We start from the raw sequence: 22,121 nt of genomic DNA, 5'->3' as shown, positions 1-22,121 counted from the left end.
CTGTACCAACATGGATCATTTTAGTGACAGGGAACTAGAGACTTAGCTTAGAGTTTGACTTTGTATGTATTGTGTATGTGACGTTGGGCTAGCCAAGTCACCTTCTTCGAGCCTGGCCTGTTTTGATGTCTAAGGAAGGAGTGCACGATACCCACGTGTCCTTCCTCTCAGGGTGTTCTAGGCAGCCCCACACCTACTATCCTTCCTGGATCTTCAGAGAACAGTTAGGTGACCTCTGCCTCATCTGTGTCTTACAGAACGGGCTTTACTGGGCCAGGATCTCCTTGGACGCTTCACAGATCTGATCCAAAGTGGCAAGTTCCAGCTTCATCTGGACTCCAAGACATTCACAGCAGACTCCTCCCTGTACTTCCTGCATGGGGGCAGCTTTGCCACCTCTCCCAGGACTCAGCTTGGGTGCTTGGAAGGATTCTACAGGGTCTCAGCGACGAGTCAGGACCCTCTGGGCTGTGGTAGGTACCCACCTCCCTCTGGACCGAGGTTTGGAACCCAGGAAGCTTCAGAAAAGGCCACTGAGCTTGGGGGCCAAGGAATCACCAATGCATTGGTCAAGCAGTATTTTCCTCTGTTCGGTTTTCATAGGAATCACTCATTAGCCTTCACTCACAAGGCTCAGCGAGAGGAAGAATCCAGTGTGTGACATTGTACTTTCTGTTAGGCCTTCTTCGGCTTGAACCCTGGGACTGGGTTCACAGGGATAAGATAACCAGTGTCTACACTGTATCCTGGCTCAGCATTTCTTGGTTTTGTTTTAGGAAGTGTCATTCCTCTCAGCCCACATATAGCCATTTGCCAGCCCATTCCATAGCTCATGGACATGAGACCTGTAATGGGTTGGCTTGGCTGTTATTACTCTTGCCCATGAGCATCTTTGAAGACCATTTTCCTGGGAATTCAGCTGCAAAGTGAATGGAAGAATGTGTCGTTTTCCTGTTGCCCTCTTTACAAATCACTCCAGACCCAGTGCTTTTATCCTATAGTTCAGTAGGTAGAATTACAATGTGGGTCTCCTTGGCTAAAAATCAAGGCATCCTCAGGACCGTATTCCTCCTGGAGACCCTTGAATGATCTATCTCCACTATTTTCTCAAAGCTGGGGACACTCTCCACCCTAGACACCCTCTTTCAATGTCAAGGGCAGCAGTCCTGTGACTTTCCAAACCTCCCTACTTCCGGAACCACATCTCCTTCTGGGTTAAGAGCCATTTTAATGATGTACAGCTGGATAATCCAGGACACTTCCATGGCTGAATGATCATCTATTTTAATCCTAACCCCTCCTCTAATTCTAATTCCTCTTGGCTATATAAGTTAATATACAGCTTTCAGGGATAGGGATGTGGTCTGCATGTGGTAGGTTGATGGGATTGTTATTCCATCACCAAAGCTTGAAAGGTTTAACGACGGGATGGAAGCCTTCTTCCTACATGAATTGAGGTAGAGAATGTTTTCATCAAGCTGGAGAGAAAGGTTCTCTGTTATTCCCCCCCCCCATTATTTGTATCAATTGCAACACAGAGCCTTTGTAGACTTTCTGAAATTGGTGCCAAGTTCCTGGGTTTGAGCAATATTCCCATCCTAGCACAGAGAACAGGATCAGTCATTCCCTGCCAGTGTATACTTCAGACTTTACACTCGGCTGTGAGACTTCGTGTGTATGTATCTCACAGGAGTCTGGTAGCAGGCCCTTTCCCCATGAGTCAGAGATGTTAAAGGGATGTGTACAGCCTAAGCAGGGTGTCTCCCAAGAGGGACTTGAAGTCGCCAAACCCGATATCAGTGGGTGAGGAATCCTCGCTCCTCTTGGGCCAGAACACACAATCTGTCTGTCCATCTTCTAAGAGCTGGCCAGACCAGAGGATGCGAAGCTGGAGGAATTGGGGATGGTGGTGTCTGCTAAGTGTAAGGAAGAGTCACAGAGAGGACGCGTCACACATGTCAGCCACTGTGTTTGTTCTCAGACTTTAATATGCTGTGTCCTGGGCGGAGATGTGGGCTTAACATGTGGCGGCTTTGCCTAAAGGAGAAACCCTGCATGTCATCAGGATGGGAAGGACTTCAGTAAAGCCTATAGGAAAACAAAGAAGGGTACTTGGGGAAGAGGCTAGGGTCAGGCTTTGCTGGTCCTTTCTTACAACTCTCCTCTGTAAAGGTCCAGATGGGCAGAATTTGTGGCTTTCTGGGCCATATGGTCTGGTACCAATAGTTCAACTCGGTCACTGTAGAGAGTCAGATGTGACTAGATTCTAGTAAGCCCAATCGCTAAAGCTGAAGGCCAGCTGCATTAGGTTTACATATCTCTTTTGGGCAGCTTCGCTTCAGAAGCATCCCACAAAAGGTGTCAGGAAAATATTGGGGTTTCTTCCATATTTGTGATGATGTCTGAGATCCCCGGTGAGCTGCTTGTATGTGTGGGCGTTTCTGTAGAGTTCAGTGTGCCTCATGTTACCCCGAGGAAGCTGAGGCATACATACAGCTCTATACACTTAGGGCAGCAGTCTTTAGTCAGACACACCTGGACTTGAGTCCTGGGCCCAGCGCCTTCTCACCCTGGGGACCAAGGAGGTCACTTGTCCTCCCCTGAAAATCATGACCTTCCTGATGAGAGCCCACCTCTGTCTAGGGCCAGCTCTTGGCCAGTGCCCCTGCTGTTGATTGCCCGTGTAGACTTGTGAGCCGGGCTCTACCAGCACCAGAGATCTGCTTCTACCCTGTGAACCACAGCCCACCCCTCTCAACAGGGGAGTTCTAGTGAATCCCCACCTCCAAGAATCAGGTTTCTCCTTTTTTTTTTTTTTTTTTTTTTTTGGCTCTCCTTCTAAAACACATCTGGAACACAGCTGTGGAGCTACGAGGCAGAGTATTGTCCTGAGGAGACGAGGCAGGATTTTCTCTGTAACCTCCGAGGTCTGATGTAAGCCGCCCCTGCTAGTGCAGCGACGTGGGGGCCAGCAGGAGTTTCCCTCCCTTGTAAGCTATGTGGACAGGGTCATTCGGATGCTGCGAGGGAGATGATGCCTTGCTTGCAGTTTCATCAGGGTATGATGAGTTCACTCTCTAACCTCCATTCATCATTATGGCTCCTGTGGAAGCCCCTGCTAACAGCCTCCATTGAAGGAGATCACAGGGAGTCTGTCCAGATTTCCTACTTTCCTTCTGCCTGGCATTAATTTTCACTTATCTACTATACATTCTTTTTCCTCACTACAAGTTCTTATACTAGAACTCGTTCCCTATGGACTCCTTTTCCTGGCGTGGTGTGTTACGGCTTTTCCCTACCCTCTTTCAGCCATCTGCCACCCATCTAGTGACATGCAAGCCTCATGCCACAACTACAGAGCAGCAAAGGCACTGTGTATGGCTGGAGCAGAGGACCGTGGTCCTTCCAGAAAGCCAGAGAGACATGCAGCAGGTGTTGGGCAGGGTCTGGAAAAGTGAGTAGGAATTGCTGCTAAGATGGGCAGGTGTGTGTGTGCGCGCGAGCGTGTGCACGCACACGCGCTTTTGTGTATTAGGGTCATCAAAATGAAGACTACTCCAGAAACTGGATGGATTCATGGAAAAGCAATGAGTCTAAAAGCCCCCTGGCTTTATGAGACAATGACATGGTTTCTGTAGCAGAATGGAGTCTGTGAGGAACATGGCAGGAGGTCACCCACTGAGCAAGATGGGGTACAGGGAGGGATAGACCAGAAGTTTGGCTCCCCATCGAGTGCCACAGGAGAACTCTGAGTGACAGGACCAGAAAGGCTTGAGAGGGCTTGAGTGAACTTCTTAGATGGTAAAGGACCATGATGTCGCCTCAAAGACATTTTCCTCTCTTCAGAAGTGTAGCTGTGTCACTGATGGGACGCAAAGATATTGGCAAGTAGAACAACCTGACTCAAAGCCTTGACAACTCTAAACCCAAATGACCCAGGTAACACACTGCGTAAAGGAAGGTGCTGGCCGCAGGCTTCAGTGATTCTGGCTGGCAGAGGGGCACAGTTGAAGGTGTAAGTGAGCGTGCAGGGGCCATGGTGGACTCTCTAGCCTCAAGAGAAGCCACTTTCTGAGCAAAGGATGCTGGCCCTCAAGGCTCCGCCTCATTAGGATCTACAAAAAGTGCCCTTTGGGTGGGAAGGCTCCTGAGGTCAGGCAAAGTCACCATGGAGATAAAGCACGCACACTCCTCACACCGACAGAAGCCCGCGTTCTGATGTGTATCTCTCCAGGTCTCACTTTCCTGTCATCATCAGAACTCTGAGTAAAGATGGCAGGGCCATGAAGCTTGTGTTTGCTTTAGTCCTGAATTTATAGGGCGCTCACTTGTAAAAGCAATTGCCCCAACCAATCACGAAACTCTGTGCTCAGAGAAGGATCTCCGCTGCTAGGGTGTGCTGGAAAGTGCTGGAAAGGCGTGGCAGAGGTTCTGATTTGCTCAGAGACACCAAGCATGCACGCAGATTGGGGACAGCAGCTCCCAGGACGGTGACTCCATCTCGCCGCCGCTTTGTGCTTCCTTTCTGCCAGTTGAGTGCCTTGCTGCCAACTCAGAAACGATGTCTGTCTCATGGGAATAGCTGTCACTGTGCCATAATTTCACCTTCTCCTCTTCCAGAAGAGTGCTGCAGGAAGTGATGGCAGGCCCGGCCGTCTCCGCTGCGAGACGGGAATAGTTGCTAACTCTTAGTGGTGATATATTAAATCATGGAGTGTGCACGGCAGGTGTGTGCCAGGCGCATGCCGAGGGCTCCAAGGACGAAAAAGAGTTTGGCCCCAGCGTTTACAGGCTAAAGCTCAGAGTTTGAAGTTATTTGACAAGTTATTGTGGATACAAACCTGAACCTGGAGGGAAAAGAGACAGGCCCTCCATGTTTCTCCGAGGCAGCAGGGTCAGGGTGGCGGGTGGAGCTCCTGAAGGCTCAATGCATCTTTAGCTATGGGATTCTGGGCTCCCAGCCTATATCGTTGGAAAAGAGACATGAGGAGGGACTGAAGATGTTAGCAGGAAAGAAAGCACCGGGTACCAGCAGATGAGCCGCGAAACAAGGAGAGGACCACAGTAAGATACCAGCACCCAGGTTGACAAATTGACAAGAGCTCTTATCCACAGAATTTGAGCTTTTTAAGACAATCAGAAGCCAACAGGCCTGATCGCAAGAACCACCTTTAGTATTGATTTCTGGGTACCCAATTAGCATCCCCTTTGTCCAGTATTAGCATCATAACTATTAGTGACGGACCCACAGGGACATCAGCCACAGCAGTCAAGTGAGATGGATGACACTACATTGCTAGAATTACTGGACTTGACCCATTGCGAAGGTAACATTTGTGCACAGTTCGCTACAAGGAAGGACTTTCTTTAAACTAAAAGTGGCTATTATTTGCTGATCACATACGTGGTATTAGGATGGACACTGTATGTTCATGGCCTCTATACCCCGTTAAATATTATTGACTCCATTTCACACAGAGTAAAAACGACAGAAGAACCCAAGAACTGTACAGGAAGCAGGGAACCACCCAACCTGCCTGCGCTTTCCACCCTCTGTCACACCCTTTGGGAAGCCACGGTTGGGCCTCTTCTTTCTCATTCACTTCCTGCCAAGCTCATGTCCTTTGCCATCTCATGTCTGGCTTCCTGGCTGGCCTGATTTGGCCTTTCTCTTGCCATTATACCTTGGGGGTCTTGTCCTTGCTGTTTTAACTGTCTGGTACTTGCTCCCCCATCCCCCCCCACACACACACCCAAGTCTCTAGTGTTAACTTCTCAGAGGCTGTTCCTCTCTAATGTGCCCCTGACTTGTCTCCTACTTCATTAGACCCACATCTGAAATCTCGCTTGAATTCCCATGCCTGCCGCACACCCTCAGCTTCTGGAGAGAAGGGCCCAACCGCCTGCCTTTCCTCATAGCTGACTCTTCAGCTTTTGAGCCGGAGGCCCCATTGAAATCCTGGGCTGATTTTTAGGGTTCTACGTGCACTGCAAGCCCCGCCTATGACCATAAAGCAAGTTCTCACTCTGATGTCGCCTGTGCTTGTGCCCCTAGTGAAGTGTCCCGAAGGAAGCTTCTCTCAGGATGGGCGGTGTATTCCCTGTCCCGCTGGCACCTACCAGGAAGAGGCAGGCAGCTCAGCCTGCTTCCCATGCCCAAGAGGCAGAACGACCATCACCACTGGTGCCTTCAGCAAGACTCACTGTAAGTTCTTCTGGGGCCACGCTGAAGGGAAAGCCTTTCCACCCAGCAGAATGCAGCAAAGCTACTCAGTGTCAGCACTGGAGACGTTTGGAGGTGGAGCTCTCTGCATCCTAGACACTGCCCCACAGTGGTAGGAGGTTGAATAGCATCAGTGTGTCCCATATCTGCTAGATGGCACCAGCAGCCTCTCCCCCAAGTTATGACAAGCAAACTTGACTATAAGAATTGCCAAGCATTTCTTGGGTGGCCGGTGTGGGGAGGTTAACGACAAAATTTTCCACTGTTGAGAACCAGTGGCCATCTTCTGTGAATGCCAGGCTCCTGCCAGGCTCCAGACCAATCATGTCATCTGTAAAGTCTCATTCAGTCATCCCAACTCCTCTCCCAGGTGGATGGGACTGCCCACTTTTAACAGATAGGATGGGGGTTCAGGTAGGTGAAGACACTGGCCAGGTGGAGCATGGACTTCCAGGGAGAGACAGTGGCTTGAACACAGGGATAGAGAGGTGTTCACCCCTGGGCAGCAATCTTGCATTCTTGGATGTTGAGGTGGAGTATACATTTTAGACACTGGGCAGTGCAATGGGCTGCAGGCCCTGCCCTCACGGCGCTTCCATCAAGTAGGATGCAAGTTGTCATTAACCACCTTTTCACAGGGCAATAGAAACACTGGCCAAGCTTACCATTGGGTGTCAATTCCAGAAAGAATCATAACATTGGACAAGACCAAGTCGGGGGTCTGGAGATGTTGCCATCTCTCCAGACAGCTATTTCAAACAACTATAAGATGAGTGGCATTGGGCAGCACAAGTTTGGTTTTCATTCTTCTGGAGTCTGGAAGCCCAAAATTAAGTTGACATCAGGTTTGGTGTCTACTGAAAATACCACAGAGGATGACTTGCTAAGTGTCCATGTGTGGCAGAAAGTGCAAATCGGCTCCTTTGCCATCTTTTGTAAGGGCACCAATCCATGTCTAAGGGCACTATCCTCACGACATTATTACTTTCCGAAGGCCCCATCTCCTAATGCGATCACACTGAAGGTTAGATTCCAAAATATGGGCTTTACAGTCCATGTAAAGATGCACTGTAGGTTGGATACAGAGCCTTAGTGGTATGCTTTGCTGAGGGCGGACACACTAAGAGACCTCAGATAGAGTGTCTGGGTTACCCATGACTGTGGCATCACCACAGTCCAGGGGTCCTGAAAGCTGGAAAAGAAGGAATAGAACACACAGCCCTGTTACTCATTACTGTGTCCATCTGTTGTTCCAGGTCTCACTGACTGCCAGAGGAATGTGGCCGGCCTACAGTGTGACCAGGACGGCCAGTACAAAGCCAGCCAGAGGGACAGGGACAGTGGAGCGGCCTTCTGTGTGGACAGCGAGGGATGGAGGCTACAGTGGTTACAGACAGAGGCGGGACTCTCAGATTCCCAGTGCCTGAGTATGTACTGGTTGTATTGTTTCTACTGTGGGTGCCAGGACCAGGGTCTTCAGGGACCTACAGAAAGGGATTATACACAGATACCGTTTGCCTGTCTTAATGGTTTCTATTGCTGTGAAGACATACCATGACCATGGCAGCTCTTACAAAGGAAAACATTTAATTGAGGTGGTGTCTTACAGTTCAGAGGTTCAGTCCATTATCATGGCAGGGAGCACGGGGCAGTGTACAGACAGACATGATGCTGGAGCAGGAGCTGATATTTCTTACATCTTTACTCATAGGCAACAGGAAGTGGTCTGTGACATTGGGTGGAATATTGAGCATAGAACACCTCAGAGACTAACCCAACAGTGACATTCTTCCTCCAACGAGGCCACACCTACTCCAACAAAGACACATCTCCTAATGTGCCACTCTCTATGAGCCAATTACATTCAGACCACCACCTATTCTGCACTAAAAGTTTTTAACTTATATAGAAATCAGAAAATGAAGATTTCCTTCACTTAGATATGTTACTCTATGCTTGCTTTTTTGCTGTTGTTGTTGTTGAATCATTTGAAAATAAGTTTCGGCAATCATAAGACCATCGCCCCTGAATAATTTAGCATGCAAAAGAGATGAAATTTTCATGAAATCTTAACTGGTAAGACCTCTTCTCTTGTAGGCAGCTTGCATCTGTGGGTCTGGGTAGCATTTCCCTCTCAGTTGGATGCTGTGGAACTATTGGGTATCTGTCTCTATTCTATCATTTCCTTATGGGATGACTAGGGATGACTTGCTCAACCCTGATCACCAGCGTCTCTTCTCTGTTTTCTGAGACATTGTGAGAATCAACGTCATCTCAAATGTCCACAAATAAAGCACTATCTCAGGTCTTCAGTGGGCAGTGGATGAGAAGGTCCCAGGCATACCATCAAGTCCCCTCATACAAGGTGTGATAAGAGTCTACAGAACAGAAGGATGTGATATGATGTCTGGGGTCAGAGCGGATGAGTCCCCAAGATTCCCTTGCTGTTCACGTAGTCCTGCATATTCTCTTACCTTCAGTGGTTTCTTCATTTATAACATGAGGATCCAAGGGCCTCTCTTAAATGGTGTCTAAAACTCTGATTTGATGCATAGCGAGTACACAAAGAACATATGAATACCGAAATGAATGTCCACCTTCCCCTCTTCCTTCTCTGCTGGCCATGAACTTCTTCATAGCACCCAGCATGGTAAACAAACAAACAAACAAACAAACAAGAAAAACGCTACTATCTGGGGCTCTTCATATAGAATCCCTAAGCAGAGAGATAAATGGACTGCACTTTTTAGACTCTGTTAGGAATGGAAAGGCCTGTCAAGTTCAGTTTAATCTAGGACGTGCACATGTAGTCTCTATCAAACTGGCCTTAGTGACACCAGAGTGAGTCTGCTGTGGTGTTTGCTACACAGGCACTTCTAGAATATAAACAAAGTCTTAAGGGATGGAAAAATAAGGAGGGGGGATTATGAGGAGCAAGGCTGAGTGTGGGCTGCATTTATGAACCTGGCATCTTCAGTGATGAGAGCAGAAAGGGTCACTTTGTAAATTTAGAAAATGTTTTATTTCTTCATTTTCAAACGTTTCATCCAAGTGTGTATTTATTTTACAGAAGTGAATCTATTCCTTTTCTCATCCCGGTCTCTTTCAATTAGTCCCTTTTGTTTGTCTAGATGACAGTTCCACAGACCCCTCTTCTACATCTACATGAAAGCTTAAAACCTGCTGTTTCTCTGTTAGCACTTCGGCGTATTTATGCTTTCATGAAAAAACTGAGAAAGGACAACTTAATGTCTACTTTCATTTTTCCCCTGCTTCCTCATTAAAAGCATGGTTGTTTTGACCTGTGGAGACCAATGTAGATACAAGGCCTGTTTGTAATGGATTGGACATCTATGGTAATGTGCATCTACATCCGGGTTTGTAGTGGTGACTGAAGATGCTAAGGGGTTATAAATAACTCCTGTGTATTTTGATAGAGATTGGCAGCATAGGCACGCTGGAGTTGTTGTGGCTTGGAAGGTAGCTCTCTCTGTGACTATCACTCATTGGTCTCCTTTGTCAGAAATGCACCCCAAGTCATAAAGCAGCCGATATTTGTCTTTTCTTCCTCCTCACTTGTCTGGTTCCCTGAGCAGGTGGCTCTGTGAGTCCCACCAAATGGATCTCAAGTGTGTTGACGGTTGCTAGAGAAACAGATGACAACCCATCACCTAAATAAATACAGTCTGAAAAGTGTAGGGGGCACGTGACTTATCTCCAGGTCTGCAAAACCTCATACGCACATGTTTGATTTGTCTTGTAAAAATAGCTTACCTCACTTCGGGAAGAATTCAGAATATTTTAGGAGAGGGCGTTTTCAATGTAAGCATCATGCAATATAATTAGCATTCCAAGGCAGGAAAAGAGACGATTAGATGGGGGAAGCAATCAGTTAACTATGAGAAAATATGAGATGAAAAGTCCAAGGTAATGTGAGATCTTCCCCTTACTTCCCGGGCATAGGGTAGGAAGTGGGGCCACAGCAGGGTATACTTCTGAGAACCAGATGTGAGGGAGCAGGCTGGGGCCCCTTCCAATGGCAAGTGCCTCATGTGAGACAGTTAGATGATCAAGGGTGACATCTTGACCTTAACAGGACTTTCTAGCCTGAGTAAATAGTCACGTGCAAATGTCCTCAACACACTTCCGGCTTGGACCTCACAGGTCTACTTTATTTCCAGTGATGCAGAAATTTGAGAAAGTTCCAGAAGCAAAGGTGATCTTTGATGCCAGTTCTCCTGTGATAGTCAAGTCAAAAGTCTCTGGGAATGACTCCTCAGCTCCACTGGTACAGTGCTTGGCAGGTAAGTGAGTTGAGGAGATGCTCACCCGGAGAGGCAGGGCAAACCACACATTAATCAATATGATGAAAATTTAATCAGTCAAAGACATTCTGGGCAACTTGATTTATTAAATGTTTGTACAATTCCTAACGTCTCTGCTGTTTGTCTCATATCTACCATCTGCCGAGAGTTGCACTGAATGTTGGAAAACGGAAATGCAGTCAGTTGTGTATCACTCCGCACCTGCCTAATGCGTGTACCGATAGGAAGGTGTAACAACTTCTGTTCATTGAGCACATCTCTCTAGCATCATCTAGTAATTCTACAACCACCCCATAGGGATTCCAAGGTACAGCTGAACAGGCGGCTTTGGGAGTGTTAATAGTTCGTTCAATGACATGGCCTTAGCAAGTGACAAGTCTTAAATTCAAACCCAGGCTAGCAAAAGTGAAAGTGGCAATTGTGACCACAGCCACAAACCTCTTTCAGTGGCACTCTGAATAAGGACCTACTTTGGATGGCGCCTCTACGTAGGCTAAGCCTATGCTCTTGTTTGTATTGCAGCCGTAATACAAAGCAGGAGATAGGTGGCTAACAAAGTTATCTGTAGAACAAATGGTGTGTGGAAACTGGGTGGGCAGTGTGAAGGGGAGTGAGCAGATGCTACAAGGCAGCCCCAGGACAGCAGACTCGGTAGGTGCCTGTGAGGGTCACTTGTCCTTGCACAGGGCATCACACACACACACACACACACACACACACACACACACACACACACGTGTGCACCATCGCACTCTGTAATACGGCTTGATTTCGAAAGACAAGGCAGCAGGCAGGTAAAAGGGGGATGTAGAATTACATGGAGTGAGGTTAGCAGAAAGGGCAAGGCCCTTTGCTGGCACCAGAAGGTAACGTCATCCAAGCGTGTGAAATCCAGTGCTTAAGGCTAGGGAACACCAACAGACAGAAGTTAGAGTAAGGCTACCATGTCAGGAAGGTCTGGCAAAATCGGGTCTGATAGAGAAACCAGAGCAGGCCATCTCACTCGGGGGCAGACAGGATCTGCAGATCAGTGGGGTTTGGGTATCTTCAACCAGGAAAGTGATTTCCCATGGCTCCAGATCCCAAAGCCCTGAAAACAAGGGGTTGGCAGCCGTGGTCTGTCCAGTTTCTCAATGGCTGTCTTCCTGCTTTGTCTTTACATAGTTCCCCCTGTGTTTCCCGTGTCCTCCTCTCTTCCCTTTCTTAGGACACAGCTCGTGACTCCATTTCACATTATTTAATTACTGCTTTCCAGACCCTAACCCTAAATAAATTACAGTCCTATTCTGATGTACTGGTAGTGACCCCCGGAACGGTAGGCATAACTGTTTCCACAATAAGCATTAAGAGGTTGCTGCAGAAGGTCGCACGGCCACTTAAGAGGAAATGGCTGTGGCAGTGAGAAGGGTGGGTGCCACTGTCGATGAGAGAAAAGAAAATTGTAGGAGAGCCATGTACCGTAGAGAACGAAACAGGAGGGTGGAGAAGAAATGGAGGTGTGGGTTGCAGGGTCGCCGGGGACATGGCAGTAGTGCCCTTGTTCCTAAGACTGAAGTAGAGTCTTGCTTGCAGTGAAAATTAAGTTAATATGATTTGATCGAAGGACAAGAGGCCTTTAGGGCTGAGGGCATGTGGGCTAATGGGAATAATTCTCCTTGAGTTCTAGTGGGAAAGGGTATTTGTCGGTTGAAAGATGCTATTTGCTTCTAGTGGCCAATTCATGTGGAGCCATGTGGAAGAATAGATATCCCTTGAGTGTGTGTGTGTGTGTGTGTGTGTGTGTGTGTGTGTGTGTGTATTTGAATATATTGTGAGTATTTGTGTTTGAATGCTTTCTCTCTCTCTGTATTCTGTGTGTATTTGCGTTTGGATGCTCTGTGTGTGTGTGTGTGCGTGTATTCTGTGTGTATTTGGATATGATGTGAGTGTTTGTGTTTGGATGTTCTCTCTGTGTGTGTGTGTGTGTTGGTGTATTTGGATATATTGTGAGTATTTGTGTTTGGATGTTCTGTGTGTGTGTGTGTGTGCGTGTATTCTGTGTGTATTTGGATATGATGTGAGTGTTTGTGTTTGGATGTTCTCTCTCTCTCTCTCTGTGTGTGTGTGTGTGTGTGTGTTGGTGTATTTGGATATATTGTGAGTATTTGTGTTTGGATGTTCTGTGTGTATGTGCGTGCGTGCAAGAGAGTTTATGTGTTGAGGGCAGGGATATGTCAGGAGATGAGGGTGAGGGCAGGGTGTGGGTCAATCCCCTCCTCAGCATCATCTGAGTCAGATGATGAGTCCCCTGTGGTACTTGCAGATTGTGCAGATGACGAGGCCTGCAGCTTCCTTACAGCGTCCACAATGGCCCGAGAGGTTTCCTGTGACTTCTATTCTTGGACAAGAGACAACTTTGCCTGCATGACTTTTGACCAGGTGAGCTGCAACAGCTGTAGGCAGCTGTATTCCTTTTCCACTGTGGGGCACGTGCTCCTTTGTTTCCAGGGAGGCAGCTGGGCTTCTTTCCCACGGTGTCCGAGATGCTCTTGTGTTCCCTCCCATGGTGGCAGTCAGGAGGCCCCTGTGCCTGAAGATTGTCAAAGTGGCGAGTCTGAGTATTGCAGCAGTGGCGCACAGAGACTTGGGAGGTGACATCAGGAGTAGTGTAGCATCAAGACTGTCCTCAGGGTGGAGGACCCTCACCATGTGCCACTGTTTACCTCACCCAGCAGCTTGGGTCCTCATGCTAAGTGGCTGTTGTCCTAAATAGCATCTGACAACTTAGTTCCTGACACCAGCATTACTTGCACTGTAGAAGTCAAGGGTGATTGTGCTTTGAACTATAAAAAGGCTGGGCATTCATCAGACCTATATGAGACTGCTATTTCTTCAAGTGAAAGCTATTGGAAGATAGCAATTTTGGGTCTTACCATTGCATTAGGGTAAGGAGGGCATCCAGCCAAAATCAAATCCCAGGTCCCAGGGTCCAGAGTGCCTGCTCTTGCAAACTCCACTTTGCTATCCAGATTTTTCTGGTTCCTCTTGGGAAATGTTTATATATTGTAATCCTTTGTTAGTGTGCGGACACCATGCGTCTTCTTTCCTTCCCCGACCTCCTCACGAGTTTTGCATATCTGTATCTTTTTAGTGTGGAAGCCAGTCCACAGTGTGGATGTGTATCACTCCCCTCAAGTGCTTTCAGATCAGGACACCCAGGTGCATGGTAGTTTTAAGATATCACCAGCGCTGTGCACCGCACCTGCCCGTGCCTGTGTCTGTGCACACGTGTCAGAGTGTTCATGAGTGATGCCCCTCCAGGTGCATGGAGCGGGCATCCCCAGAGTTTTAGCAGCGTATGTGATGTAAAAGGAATGCTGGCAGGACTCAGGTTGAAGTATGAGTCCCTCCCACTCCGGACATCCCACATAGTAATAAACGACCATATATCCACATCTCAGGAGAGTGTGAGGATGGGAGACGGCGTGCCAGTGCATCACAGCAGTTTCTGCTGGGCGCATTGCTAGGATGAGAACCACTGCTGTTGTCCGCGTTATACCCCTCCCCCAACCTCTAACTAGGCCAGCAGGAACTGTTACAGGAAGTCCTGTGTGGAGGGAGCATGGTTAAGGTCCTCCCCAGCGCCCTGGCTCTCAGTGCTCTCCTAAGGCAGGGGTGGGGTTAGGGGTTGGTTACATCTGATTGGTCCACCTTGTCAGGGGCTAGGACCACATTCCTAACAGCTCTCACAACCTTCCTAGCTCTGCAGCTCCAACTCCTTTCAGATTTGAGAACCTCAGTGCAGGGGTGCGATCTCCCAAGTCCACATATCCATCTTATGCTTCCTGCCCAATCAGGTGCAAACAGAAGGGACAAGATGGTCTTTAAATCACTCTGGTTCTCTACCTCAATCCCTTCCGGGCCTTCAGAGCACCTTGTTTTTAGGCTCTCCATGGCTCTTCCTTCCCTCCTGCAAGGCCTCCCCTGAGCTGCCACCTCCTGCCTCGCTTCTCTGCCCACCCCCCATCTCACCGGAGAGAACTCCTGGTCTCCAATTAGAGCCCCGCCCATATTCAGTTTTTCTGGGAAGCTCTCTCCGTGGAATCTGTCTCTGTCACCCTGCATCAGACTCTTCTCCAGTTGCACGCCTTTTGCAGCTGCCGATGCAGTTAACGGGAGTTTGCTGCTCCCATGTGTGCCCCCTCTAATAGACCAGGAAGACTTACTACCAGATGCCCTCACGGACGTCCTTTGGAGCCCCGCCATAGAGAACTGTGCTTATAGCTTGGCAAATATGTAGTTGCTTTGCTTTGAACCGTGGGTAATAATGGGGCCTGTTTCCACTTCCAGGAACAAGATGCTGCGGGCAGCTCGAAGGCAACTAGCTTCAGAAGCCTTAAGTGCCAGATGAAAGTGAGGGCTGGCAGGGCAGATTCTCTGGCTGTGTTTGCGAAGAAAGGTAGGCTGATGATGTGGGTGGCGGATGCCAGCCAGGGCTTCCCTTGGTTGTGTTTGGAGTGGGTTTTCCCATGATGCATCTGTGAGGAGGAGACTGTCCCCTCCCCTCACACCACACCTGAGACCTGCTTCTCCTCCAGCCCACCTGAAGCAGGCTCAGCCCACCCGCCCTTTGCAGACAGTGGCCTCTCAGCAGCTGCAAAGGGATTTCTGCATGGTGTTCATTTGAGCCGCCAGTCCTGGTCTTTACCCCAGTGTGCTGGGCCTGTGAACCACATAGTGCAGGAACTAAGGCGCCAATGATAGCTCAACACAATACAGACAAGCACCCCAGTCAGCTTGGCCCACGGGCCTTGCACCCCAAGGCCTTGGTCCTACCTATGCCTGTCATTTGAGCAGGTCCCGGGCTTAGCTCCATGCAGTCATGCCTCCCAGGCTTTCTGACTCTCTCTCTCTCTCTCTCTCTCTCTCTCTCTCTCTCTCTCTCACACACACACACACACACACACACACACACCCCACTCCCAAAATCCCCACCGAGACCTGAACGGGCTTTCCACCTCCGTAGCGGTGTACATGTCTGTCACCTGGGAGACTGCAGATTCTGAGGCTGTTGATGAGTTATAATAACTCTCCAAGGTCTGGAACCTCTCAAGTAGCAAGAAATATCCTACTATTGCACATCTTACTTTCTTTTGCCTTACAGAAACTTGAAGGAAGGCCTCAGAGACACAGACACAGACTTTTGTTAATACCTCATGTATCTTTTTTAAAAAATGTCTGTCTGTCTGTCTATCCATCTTCTGTTTACCTATCATCTGTCTATCTCGTGTGTGTGTGTGTGTGTGTTGGTACACATACACCACAATATTCATGTGGCAAAGAACAACTCTAGGAAGTTATATCCCTCCTTCTCCCATATGGGTTCTAGCGATCAAACTCAGACTGTCAGCTTTGGCAGCAAGAGCCTCTACCTACTGAGCCATCTTGCCAACCTTTTCAGTATCTCTCTCTGTCAGTCCCCGAAGAGCTGTGCTGGGGCTTCAGCATCTTCTAAACAACATGGGGGTAGCAGCGAGAAAGTCTGGGCCCTAGCAGTATAAGGGCGATGAGCAGCAAATGTCTCAAGGCTTCCGTGGCCTGCGCCCCTCTCTCCAGCCTCGACTGCTTCCTGCTCCTCATCTGCAGGGTCAGTGGAGTACCAGCGTATGAAGCTGGGTTTTGTGGCCTCTGGCTCCTTCCAGTGTCCTGGGCTGCAGCTTTCCAGTGGTCCTGAGAGGCAGGATTTCTGACTCCTGTGTCTTATTTCTGTCTTGGAGGCAAACAAGTGTACTGAGCCTCCACAGTGCTCGCTGTTTGATCTATGGAAACTTCTCAGACATTCTAGACTTTAATGTTTATAACAGCAAAATGGGGTTCCCGTATGAATCTAGGCATCATGCGGTAGCCCCTGTTACCACTCGAAAGAAACCCTGCTTAGCAAGTATTGCAAGAGTGACGGTGTCTACAACTACTTTCTTCTTAAGAAGTGTTCAGCTGGCTGAGGACCAGAAGACAGTTGATGGAGGCAGGGCCTGCGATGTGAGGGTTGGAGAGGAGTGAGGTGGGCAGATGGGCTTACAGCACCCTGGAGCCTCAGCCTCGAGCTGGAAACAGCTAGTGTTAGGTTCCCAGGCCACAGCCTCAGGTGACCCTGCAGCACCCTTCAACCTCCACAGGGACAGTGCAGTATCTGTTCCCTCGTGTCCCTGTCCCGATGGAACAGAGTGTGCAGGGGTAACAGAGTCTCCTGGTGTTGGATTTCTCTCATCTACAGCCAGGGCTGCCAAGACTTCCTCCTAGATGTGCAATTGTTTCTACCATCCACTTTTAAGCATAACAAAACTTAGGGATTGTTTTATCCTTACAATAAAGCCAAAACAAATAAAGTAACCCCAGCTAAAAATGTCCCTTGAAAAACTTCAATTAGGCCTTTTAACACACTTAAAAATACAATTGGATTTAAGTGTTTGTTGTCTTGTGCCTCCTCCTGTCTCCTGGAAGTTTATATTTGGATTACAGGGGAAAGTGAGAACCTCTTTGTTGCCAAACTAAACCAAGGGCAGAAATTGGCTTGCTGCTTTATTTTGCTTTCTGTCAGAGTAAGGCCAAGATGTACTCCCACTGTGCTGGAAGAGGAAGGTGGCTGGACTCAGCCTCCTGTTTTCTCCATTTCTACTTTAAGCTCAGTCCTTTTTCCAACATGCTAATCATATGTTTCAGGAGGAAATAACAGTTTCTAAACAGTCTTGACTCCCTAAGGGCCCTTATGTCCAGGTCCACCCCTCACTCACCCTAAGTCACTTGTGTGATGGGACCAAAACCAAGGATGTGGGGGAGGAAGTATCACAGACTCCCAGCTTGTTGAGATGTTCAGCATCACTGCTCTCTTTACTCAGCTGAGGTTTATGGTCCTGGAACCTGAGAGGAGCATGTGATCCTTAGCATCGTAGGAAACTAATGTTTGGAAGTTCCTATGTGATGGGCTAGCCCAGCCCCCAACCAAAAGATAAGGTCTGGAAAGGAGAACCATCCAACTACTCACTGCATCCAGGTGAAACATCCATCACATAGGATCACTGAGACTTACCCCACTGTTGAGGAAATGGCAGCCATGTAGGGCTCACAGCCTTGGCTTGTCCTTAACTCTTCACTAGGAATCACAGGTTGACTATAAGGGCTTTAGTGGCCCAGTGGCTAAATCTGTGAGTAGAACATGACACTGAGCAGCAGAAGAATAACTTCAGTGAGGAAAGCATTTTGCAGGATGTGAAGTTCTTAGATTAAAATGAAGAGGAGAGATGAGACTAAAGTGAGCATGAGCTGCTTTAGCAGTCAGCAGAGAGACCTACAAGGCATGGCATTGCAAGTGATACTTGAAAGATAGGAGGGAGCCTATTGCATGGCGATTTCTGGGTCTTCTGTGGCACTTGTCCTATGTGAAGGACATCCAGGTTGACCTTGACTCTGGCCTTGGCACCAGGAAGCACTGTCCAGTAGAACTGCAGTCTCAGAATCTATGCAATGAAAATGACAGTCAACAGTCACATAGCAGTGCTGCACATTCAAATGGACGTGGCGGCTTCGTTCTTATCCAACGAAATCAGCCTTCACATAGTGACATTAAATACAGGTGAAGGGGGTGGGACCTTTTCTAAAGTCCCAAGCAGGGTGTGAATGAGATGCATGGAAGGAGTGGCAAGTTCTAAAGGTGATAAACCATGATGGCTCCTTTAAGGGAACCTGGGTCCCACTGAGGGATGGTGGCAGCTTTTCATGAGGTTCTAGGCAGAGGGGGCTGAGTGCGTCCCTGCTTGGAGGAAGAGATGCTGGAAGTTTGGAGTGCATCAAAGCCTGGGCACTAGGATAATTGCATAGCTATTTTGGATACAGTTTGCTTCTGGTCAACATCCATGAGGAGAAGGGTTCTCAGGCCTGTGTGTCGGTGAGGGAGCAGAGGCCCAATGGATCCTGGTACTTAATAGCAAGAAGCCATCAAGGTCTACCCTTGGGACCTTCAGAATCCAAGGCTGCACCTTGAGTCTCTAGGAATGGGAGTCAGTGTGAGCCTGGACCACCATTGGGTGAATAGGAAGATAGGGTAGGGAAAGCATAAGTCCCTTCTGCCACCTCCCATGGAACACACTTGGCATCACAGACTAAGGCCGTCTCCTCAGAATAACATGAACACAAGAATAAGGCTACACACACACACACACACACACACACACACACACACACACACTGTGTTTGCAGATTGGTACTCTAAGGGGAACTAGAATTAGGAACAGGCAAACTCCAGAGCAGGCCACTTTTAACCGGAGGGTCAATAGAGTCAATATGGCCCTGCTAAAGCTGGCAGCCTAGTGACAGGAAAACGTGTGCTGAGAACCTTAGCAACAGCTGGTGTGGGCAGTGTAGAAAGCCACTTGAAAAGCAGGTATCGGGGGGGGGGGCTGAGTGATGGTGGGTCACATGGTGAAGGGCAACATGTCAGTGACTTTGGAAGGAAGAGCCTAAGACAGGCTGAATGCAAGAGGCTAGCTAGATCCCTTAGGTCTCCAGCTGCCTCGTGTACTCTAATTTCCTCTGTTGGTGCTTGTGATAACAAGATGGCGGAAATGATGGCAGCCGAGTTTCCTTGCCTGCCACAGCCACGTGTCCAGGCTTACCTGTGTTACATACATGAAGCAGTAAGCATGAAATGAGATGGAACAGGGTGCAGTGTCCACGCAGTCAGGGCACCGTTGTCACCTCGGAAAGGTCGGGGGACACCGCGTGCAGTTTCCCAGGTGTGCAGCCACTCACGGGGATGGTGCATGTGGTCCAGGTAAATGGCCCTGAGGTCCCTGCGGCAGCCATGTCCCCTCCCTGCTCAGGCCAGTATAGAGGCTTCAGGCCCCACACTGCTCTGCACACATGGGCAGAGCTCATCAAACTTGACTGATACCTGGCAGCACTGCTCAGCCCCACAGGCTTTTGAAGGCTTTTCTTATTTTTTTCTGCTTTCCTTTTTTGTTTTTTTTTTTTTTTTGTTTGTTTGTTTTTTTTTCCCCCACTCCCCCTCTTTCTTCTCTCTCCCGTCCACCCGTCCACACTCCTGATTTACTCAGGAGGTCTTGTCTTTTCCCCCTTCCTAGGCAGATCTGTCTATACATCTCTTAGGGATCTCTTTGCTGCCAGGCTTCTCTGGGGTTGTGGACTGTAGACTGGTTGTCCTTTGCTTTATGTCTAATATCCACTTATGAGTAAATACATATTTGTCTTTCTGGGCTTACGTTACCTCACTCAGGATGGGCTTTTCTAGTTCCACCCACTTCCATGCACATTTCAAGATGCCATTGTTTTTACCACCAAGTAGAACTCCATCCTGTAAATAAATGTGCCACATTCCCCTTATCCGTTCTTCAGCTGAGGGACACTTTTTCTGCCTTTCTTTAGGCCACGAATTCACCGCGGCTTCCCAGAAGAGTTTCGAACCAACAGGCTTTCAAAATGTGCTCTCCGGGTTGTACAGCCCTGTAGTGTTTTCAGCCTCAGAAGCCACCCTGACAGATGCACACCTCTTCTGCCTGCTTGCCTGTGAGCATGACTCCTGCTGTGATGGTTTCATCCTCACACAGGTCAAAGCAGGTATGGCCACCTGCAGGGCTGGGCCTATGCAGGGGTTTGGGGCATTTGGAGACTGAAAGACCACAGTGCGGAGCATTGGAATCCGTAAGCAAGGTGTTACCGCGACCAAATGGAAGGTGATATTCACACACAAAGTCGCCCTCGCCTCTTCCCGATATCGTAGATTGTGCCAACACTTCTTGGCTTATTCTTTATGGTTGCCTTCAATTTTGTAAACAAAACCGGAGACTCCTAGTATTGAAATAACTTGCTCAGTGTGGTATTGCTTCTGAGGGGCCAGGGTGGTAGGTATTTGACCTAGGTGTATCCTTCCCAGCATCGTACCGTTACCTGGCAAGACTGGCCAGGCCACTTTTGGTCAAACTGCCTCAGCTCACTGTTCTGCTCCTGCTGACTATATTGATAAGCTGCTGACGGCATCTCTTCCCTGGGTCGTTTTCAATGCTCCCTCGACAGTGGGAATGTCTTCGTTTTACAGAAGTAAACTTGTGCAATTATTCGTGTGACCTTTTGGTCAGGAAGGGACTTTGGAGCTGTAGTGTAAAGCAGGTGAGATCATAGGGATTCGGTAGCTCCCTGGGGGACGTGGAGGCTGGTCCTTGCTCTGGTGAGGAAACAGCACATAGAGGAGGTGAGGAAGCCAGGGCGATGCTAGTGTGGGGTTCACTGGGTGTTAAGCTAGAGGCTGGAGGCACCGTCTGGTTTAAAGAGCACTGGCAGACCCTGGGTCTCAGTAATCAGCTCAGCATAGTGAGTGCATGCTTGAAAAGAGGAACTCACTCACATTCTCTTTCCCCGCACCCTGTCCTTTTCTCCCTGAATAAATTAGAGAGAGAGAGAGAGAGAGAGAGAGAGAGAGAGAGAGAGAGAGAGAGAGAGGTACAGTGGTGTAAGGGGGAGGAGTGGATGGAAGAAAGAAACCACTGGGGAAGCAGTAGCAGCGCCTGGTAGCATGGGAAGTTGTGGGGCTAGGGCTGGGGATGTGGCAGAGGGGTTAGGATGGTTGCCACGTATGCATGTGGCTCTGCGTCCCATCTCCAGCACCGCATAGTTAGGTTTGGAGGTGCATGCCTATAATCACCCCACTAAGGAGCGGTAGGAGGGGGGTTCCGAAGTTCAAGGTTACTTAGGTAGAGCGCTGCCTGGGATACATCAGAGTCTCTTATTTTATTTTTTGATAAAAGAAGGTTTGAGTGCAGATGAGGTAGAAGGTGATGGGTGAGAAGATGTGCAACGTGTCAGACCCTAGAGAATACCCTTAAAAAAAAAACAGGTAGAGCCACTAGGCAGGGAGGAAGAGACCAGAGGCTTCTAAAGGTAACCAAACGAGGAAGGGTAGGACACCAAGGGAGCTTTGACAGTCCCTCATGCTGCTGACAGTTCCAGGAGACAGCATTGGAATGCTCCCAGCTGGGCTCACCGTGGTCCAAAGTGGTAAAAATGAAACTGCTTAGTTTCCGTTGTTTTCACTGAAATAGGATCTTATTTATCCCAAGTCAAAGTTCACTAGGTAGTCAAGGATGACTTTGAACTGGCCTTGCTCTCCCCGCCTCTTCAGTGCTGGGTGTTAAGCTAGAGGCTGGAGGCTTGCATGCCTGTAACATGTATGGTACTGGGGATTGACCCTGGAGCTTTGTGCACACAAAAGCACGCATCCTATTAATGACACAGGGTCCTCGGGCCCAGAATAAGATCCCGTGGTTGAAAAGATGGTCAGAACAACTCGGTCCCTCCCTGTCCTTCTGGCTTCAGCCGTATGGCTGGTTATATGGGTGTAGGTTTAGGTTAGTGTTTACATGGCCAAATCATTAAGTGCCTCCCCATGTGTGTACCAACAAACTTCTTTCTGTATACCCATGTTTAGAAAGTCTGCCTACAGAGGCAGGATGCCTCCTTGAACTGACCCCATCTTCCGTGGGGGCCACCGTCTCTGCAGACACCACGTTACTCACCAATCATGTGAC

General features: G+C 48.6%; 1 protein-coding gene across 1 annotated transcript in view; it reads left to right on the top strand.

Annotated features, from left to right (window-relative positions):
• The window catches only part of Tg (thyroglobulin), a 164,496-nt gene that overhangs the window by 31,423 nt on the left and 110,952 nt on the right, over window positions 1-22,121 (top strand). The window contains exons 20-26 of the mRNA XM_051202542.1: window positions 258-473; window positions 6,056-6,205; window positions 7,480-7,650; window positions 10,405-10,527; window positions 12,851-12,966; window positions 14,878-14,986; window positions 19,966-20,157. Coding sequence (XP_051058499.1) covers window positions 258-473; window positions 6,056-6,205; window positions 7,480-7,650; window positions 10,405-10,527; window positions 12,851-12,966; window positions 14,878-14,986; window positions 19,966-20,157 — 1,077 coding nt within the window. The remainder of the gene's footprint in view (window positions 1-257; window positions 474-6,055; window positions 6,206-7,479; window positions 7,651-10,404; window positions 10,528-12,850; window positions 12,967-14,877; window positions 14,987-19,965; window positions 20,158-22,121) is intronic.

The sequence above is a fragment of the Phodopus roborovskii genome, unplaced genomic scaffold, assembly GCF_943737965.1.
Source record: "Phodopus roborovskii unplaced genomic scaffold, PHOROB, whole genome shotgun sequence".
NCBI classification, from domain to species: domain Eukaryota; kingdom Metazoa; phylum Chordata; class Mammalia; order Rodentia; family Cricetidae; genus Phodopus; species Phodopus roborovskii.
Note: the sequence above shows the minus strand (reverse complement) of the source record. Positions and strands in the feature narration are given on the sequence as shown.